At 47.5% G+C, this 6,545-nt stretch overlaps 1 protein-coding gene across 3 annotated transcripts in view; it reads left to right on the top strand.

Annotated features, from left to right (window-relative positions):
* Positions 1 to 5,120: 5,120 nt before the first annotated feature.
* Positions 5,121 to 6,545, top strand: part of UBA2 (ubiquitin like modifier activating enzyme 2) — a 42,538-nt gene continuing 41,113 nt past the window's right edge. For all 3 annotated transcript variants that reach the window (XM_047078282.1, XM_047078281.1, XM_047078283.1), the window contains exon 1: positions 5,121 to 5,291. In XM_047078282.1, coding sequence (XP_046934238.1) covers positions 5,154 to 5,291 — 138 coding nt within the window. In that variant the 5' untranslated portion in view covers positions 5,121 to 5,153. The remainder of the gene's footprint in view (positions 5,292 to 6,545) is intronic.

Below are 6,545 nucleotides of genomic sequence, written 5' to 3'. Positions count from 1 at the left end.
CAGTGGCTTGTCTGGGCATTTTACACACAGAATGTGGCTCCCCTCCAGCCCAGAGGGCGAGTGTTCCTGCACGACCAGCTGGGGAGCCAGGAGCCCTGGTCAGCCTCTTAAGTGCTGCCACCGCACTTCAGCGCACTCTGCTGCCGTGCCTGCATGCTGACAGATCAAGCCTCTTGATCTGCTCCAGCTTCCTGAGATTCCCACCCTGTGACACTAGCTATTGAGACCTACTCGATGATCCCCAGCCTCACCCATGCCTACCTTCTGCCCCTGCACCCGACGATCCCCAGCCTCACCCATGCCTACCTTCTGCCCCTGCAGCATCACAGCACGGGGGCCCTTTCTCTCGATTCTGGACATGGTCCCTCCTTCCTGGTGTCCACTTTTCCAATTTCCCCTTTCTCTTTTCAGTTTTTATGTTATCAACCCTTCCATTCTGCTACCCTTTGGCAGCAGTATGAAAACACTCCCCCCAGCTATGTGCAGACTTGCTATTTGCCTACGTAGATGAGGAAACTGGTATAAACAATTTGATTTGCTACTCTGGTAAACAATATATTAGGTCCAGATTCTCTTGAGGTAAGGTCCTCCTGGGCAGTGTGTGACCGCTGAGGACACCACCTGATCCTGCCTCCCGGGGCCCCTGAGGGAAAGTGGCTGACTGTATACAAACAACTTGCTGGTCAGTGAGGTACATAGGGGAGGAAAAATAATTTTCTCTTTGCCCTTCTAGGTAGATGGTTGAGGCCCCCTGTAAGAAAAATCAGATTGACAGGAGAAAAACAGAAGCATATGTACCTCCTATATAGACGGAAGATGCTCAGCAAAACTGAATAACTCCCCGAAATGGCCCAAGCCATTACCTCAAATATAATCTTCAGCTGAAGACGAAAGACGTGGGGTGCATGGAAGTAGTTACGGGAAGTTATCAGGCAAAGCAGAGCGGAAAAGGGTAGGGTTGTTATATATTGTTAGAGAAACAAGATACGAGAAAATAAGTCCAGTGTGAACCCATTTATTTATTTCTTTAACGTTTAATTTTGAGGGAGAGAGACCAAGCACAAGCGGGGGAGGGGCAGAGAGAGAGGGAGACGCAGAATCCGAAGCAGGCTCCAGGCTCTGAGCTGTCAGCCCAGAGCCTGACACGGGGCTCAAACTCATGAGATCATGACCTGAGGTGAAGGCAGAAGCTTAACCACCCAGGTGCCTCACCCAGGTACCCCATTGTGAACCCATTTAAATGTAAAACTGCAGGGGCACCTGGCTGGCTCAGACAGAGCACATGACTCTTGAGGTCATGAATTTGAGCCCCACATTGGGTGAAGAGATGAGTTAAATAAATAAGAACAAATAAGTGAAGGAGACATAGATCAATTAAGACAAAGGCCTGGAGTGTGTGTCTGGCTCAGTTGGGGGAGCATGCGAGTCTTGATCTCGGGGTCATGAGTTCAAGATCGAGAGATGACTTTAAAAAAAAAAAAAGGAAGGGGGCACCTGGGTAGCTCAGTTGGTTAAGCATCCGACTTCAGCTTAGGTCACGATCTCGCAGTTCGTGAGTTTGAGCCCCACATGGGGCTCTGTGCTGACAGCTCGGAGCCTGGAGCCTGCTTCAGATTCTTTGTCTCCCTCTCTCTCAGCCTCTCCCCCATTGGCACATGGTCTCTCTATCAAAAATAAATAAACATTAAGAAAATAAATAGAAGGACAAAGGCCATCAAAGGTCCTGGGGAGTAGGAGTGGGTATGGTTGGGACTTTCATTTCCTGCACTTGTGTCCTAATTTGAATTTTTTAAGGTGAGCAAGCATTTTATTTTACACTTTATACTTACACTCACACAAATCCACAAAGAAAAGCAAAGGCCCTCAGAATTAAGGTACTCAGCTCAGGCCGACCAAGGGAAGACAAGGGAGGCAGGAGAGAAGCCAAGGAAGGTGATTCCCATTCACTGAATGTCTAGAGGGAGATCTAAGATCAGCATCCTGGGGAGGGCCTCCTGTAGGTTTAACTGCGAGGATGGGGTCTTTCTATAAGCCAGCCCTGTGTTGGGAAGGAACATCAGCAGTCCATTGTGCCCCCCACTCTGGTTGAGCACTCTGACACTTCCTGCACTCTTGCATCAGGGCAGCAGCCTGAGTATTCCTCATAGACCAGCTTGATGTGTGGTTGGTGAACCAACAGTTTATGAGAAAGACCACAGAAGTCAAAAGCATTTTCCTATGTTTTCTATCTTTATCCTTTCTCTTCTAATTATTATTTTTTACTGAATATATTTGACATATAACATTGCATAAATTTAAAGTGTGCGATGCGTGGGGTGCCTGGGTTGTTCTATTGGTTAGGCCTCCGACTTCGGCTTGGGTCGTGATCTCCCAGTTCATAGGTTTGAGCCCCACATCAGGCTGTCTGCTGTCAGCACAGAGCCCGCTTCAGATCTTCCATCCCCCCTCCTCTACCCCTCCCCACTCATGCTCTCTCAAAAATAAACATTTACAACATTTATTTTTATAAAGTGTGCAATGTGTTAACTTCATACATTTATATATTGTAATATGATTGCTCTTGTAGCGATATTTAGCATGTTGAAAAACAAAATTCAGTCGAGTGAATTTGAAGATCCAACTGGCTTTATTCAAAGATTCATGAGTCTGACAGCATCCCATCTATCTAGCAAGTGGAAAGGAGTTCTGAATTGTTCAAGATGGAAGGTTTTTATAGGCAGAAGGACTGTGGGACAGGAACTTACAAAATAGATTATTTCAGGCAAAGTTACCTTACCTTACCAGGGTCAGATTGTATCACTAGTGTTCACCAGGAAATTACAGACTGATTGGTTTAAAATTCCACTCCTGGGGAAGGCTGAAACTGCAATTAGGGTAGGTATTAACTCTTGGTTGCTAGCTTGCTCCTTAGCACAAGTGACTACATTTTGGGCCTGTTGTGTCTTTTTTACCAGCACCTCTACCACATTACATAATTATCCTTTCTTTTTAGTGGTTGGGATAATAATTTTTTTCTGATTTTATAATTAACATTTTCTTTAAGGAACATGAGCATTTGGGAAATACAGAAAGGTTTAAAGAAGAAATTAAAATTACACACAATTCCATGAAACACAGATACATAAAAATATTAACTGTGGTTTTCTTCCTGTTTTTTGAATATATTTTTGTGTTTACAAAATTTATTCATACATGACTTCGTATCTTTTTTATTTAACATTGTGAGGATTTTTTTAAAAAAATTTTTTTAACATTTTATTTATTTTTGAGACAGGGAGAGACAGAGCATGAACGGGGGAGGGTCAGAGAGAGGGAGACACAGAATCTGAAACAGGCTCCAGGCTCTGAGCTGTCAGCACAGAGCCCGACGCAGGGCTCGAACTCACTGACCGCGAGATCACGACCTGAGCTGAAGTCGGCCGCTTAACCGACTGAGCCACCCAGACGCCCCACATTGTGAGGATTTTTTAATCATATTTCCAAATTACCCTTGCTTAAAAAAAAAGGGGGGGGGCAATAAGCCCAAAATGGAGTTGCTTACGCTAAACCTCATGTCACCAAGCAGAGACTTAATTATAGTTCTGGCTCTCCTAGAAATGAAATCTTAAACCAGTCAATCAGGAATTGCCTGATCAACATTAGTTAGGTAATATGTCTGATAGATCACCTAAAGGAAAGGTAACCTTCCAATAACCAACCCACTTTTGTAGAACTTCCTTGCTCCTTCTCCCTTATAGCCATCAAAATCTTTCATTTTGTACAGTTCCTCAGAGTTCCTTTCTATCTGCCAGGTAGAATGCTGCCCAATTCAAATCAAATTTTGCTCAAGTCAACAAAAAAATTTTTTAATGTTTATTTACTGGGGCGTCTGGGTGGCTCAGTCGGTTAAACATCGGGACTCTTGATTTCAGCTCAGGTCATGATCTCATGGTTCCTGAGTTCGAGCTGGGTCCCCCAACAGGCTCCACACAGTCAGCTTGGGACTCACTCTCTCTGCCCTCCCCCTGCCCCCCACACACTTTCTCTCAAAATAAATAAACTTTAGGGGGCAGGGAGGGCCTGGGTGGCTCAGTCAGTTAAGCATTTGACTTCGGCTCAGGTCACAATCTCAAGGTCTGTGGATTCCAGCCCTGTGTTGGGCTCTGTGCTGACAGCTCAGAGCCTGGAGCCTGCTTGGGATTCTATGTCTCCCTCTCTCTCCGTGCCCTCACCTCCCTCCACTAGTGCTCTTGTCTTTCTCTCTCTCTCTCTGTCTCAAAATTGAATAAACATTAAAAAAATAATAAACTTTAAGAAAAAAGAAAAAAATGATTATTTATTTATTTTGAGAGAGTTTGAGAGAGAGAGAGATGGAGACAGAGAGACGGTGTCCCAAGCAGGCTCCAGGCTCAGCGCAGGCTTGCCTACGGAGCTGTATCCCACCACCAGGAGATCAAGACCTAAGCCAGGAGTCGTAGCCTTAACCAAGTGAGCCAAGTGGGTGCCCCAACAAAATTTTTAATTCACCTCAGTTTATTTTAACACCCTCTAGAAAAGCTTTGCTTTACAATCCATAACTATAGTAACGGGAGTGCTTGTTTTCCTATTCCTTGACAATAGAGAGTTACACTTTTTCTTTTTCCGGATTAATAGGTGAAAATGATCTAAACACCAATTTGCATTTCTTTGATTAAATTTTAATACGTTTATTGATCATACTGTTCATCTTTGTGAGTGCCTGTTCACATTCTTGACCTGTATTTGCTGTTTAAAGGACACTTGCTTTCTTGTTAATTTGTAAGAGCTCCTTACATACAGGGGCATCTATTTTTTAACCTGTAAGTAAGCCTTGGCTGGGAATTCAAACCCCAGGCCAAAAGGTGGCCCGTAGGTTTCTTAAGCCAGATAGCGGTTCCGCGCGCGTCTGTGAAAACACGACCCGGCTGGAGCATCACTGCAGGTGCGAGAGAGAGAGAGAGAGAGAGACCTCCTGGCGCAAAGCCGAGCATTGACCTACGCGGTGCGCTCCACAGGTCCCGGGCGTCGCCCGCTCGGCGCCAAATGACGGCCGCACTGCGCATGAACGGAAGCTAGGTCGCCCTTCCCCCACCTGCTTCCGGCCGCGGCTCATTTCTCGCGCCTCCGCCTCCGCCGCGGCTCGTGGTCGTCCCGCCATGGCACTGTCGCGGGGACTGCCCCGGGAGCTGGCCGAGGCCGTGGCCGGGGGCCGGGTGCTGGTGGTGGGAGCGGGCGGCATCGGCTGCGAGCTTCTCAAGAACCTCGTGCTCACTGGCTTCTCCCACATCGACCTGGTGAGGGCCAGGAGTGCGCGCGGGCTGAATGGCGGGCCGTGTTGCCGGGGCCGGGGGGCTCGGGCTCCGGAGGTCGGGACCAGAGTTGGAGGGGGCGGGGCGGCAGCAGGCCTGGAAACCCCGGGGTCGTGGCTGCCTGCAGAGAGGGCGCTGCTCGGCGGGGCAGAGCGGGCCTCGCTGCACGCCTGGCCGGCTCGGGACGCCACAGAGGCCGCGGGCCGGGGTCTTCCTGGCGTCTCGCGGTGCGGCCGCCCCTGCCTCCTTGGCAGCGCGAATTTGTGGCGGCTCTAGGCTGTGGAGGAGGTCTCGTGTCTTTTCGCTTCAGGGCAGTTCCTCAGCTTTAAGGGGAGGCAGGAGGTGATTGTTTCAGTCTCTCGTGGAGGTTGTGACTGTTCAGTTGGGAGGTCTCCCTTAACTCAAATACTGGTCCAGAGCAGAGGGTGGCAGTAATAGGAGCCAATACACACTGAGCGCTTGTCCCGAGACCGGCGATGTTCTGAGCGGGTAATTTGCATTAACGCATTAATCTGCGCTACCGCGGTAAGGTTGCAGACGCAGTTTTCATCCCCCCCCACCCCCACTTTTTTATCTTAAACAGATGAGACGAAAAGTGAGATCTAGAAGGGTTTTAGTAAATTACCTTGAATCAGGAAGCAAGTGGCAGGACTCCTTTGGGGCTCTCACCCCTCTGTTCTGGGTGCAGTCTGTGTGACTGTCATTGTTATCTTCATAGATACGTTAGCTTGTATCACTGAAGATACTAGGATTTTAACTTTTGCATTGATGTACAGTGGCTGTAATTTTTATTTTTGGCTGTAATTTTAAATTATTTTTATTAATGTAAACTTTTTAGAGATTGGCGATGTTACGTGGAGCTTGGATGTCAGTTTAAAGTGTCTTAAAGTGTAGTGGAAACACGGAATGGAAAAAAAGTAAATATGGCAGACTGAACTATAAAATGAGGGGCGGGGGAAGAATTTACACATCTTTCCTTTGTCTGTTACAAAGTTATTCTTCCCATCCAGTTCTGTACCACAAATCCAAATATGATTGTGCTTCAGCTGGTACCTATTGCTGCATGTTTAAAAGAACCGTTTTGTGGGGCGCCTGGGTGGCTTACTCTGTTGGGCATGTGACTTGGGCTCAGGTCATGATTTCCCAACTCCGTGGGTTTGAGCCCCGGGTGGGTCTCTCTGTGCTGAGCCCTGGGAGCCTGGAACCTGCTTCCTATTCTCTCTCCTTCTCTGTCTGCCC

Source organism: Lynx rufus, unplaced genomic scaffold (genome assembly GCF_022079265.1).
Source record: "Lynx rufus isolate CCGP_SWC_20201006 ecotype Redwood Valley unplaced genomic scaffold, mLynRuf1.p SCAF_16, whole genome shotgun sequence".
NCBI lineage: Eukaryota > Metazoa > Chordata > Mammalia > Carnivora > Felidae > Lynx > Lynx rufus.
Note: the sequence above shows the minus strand (reverse complement) of the source record. Positions and strands in the feature narration are given on the sequence as shown.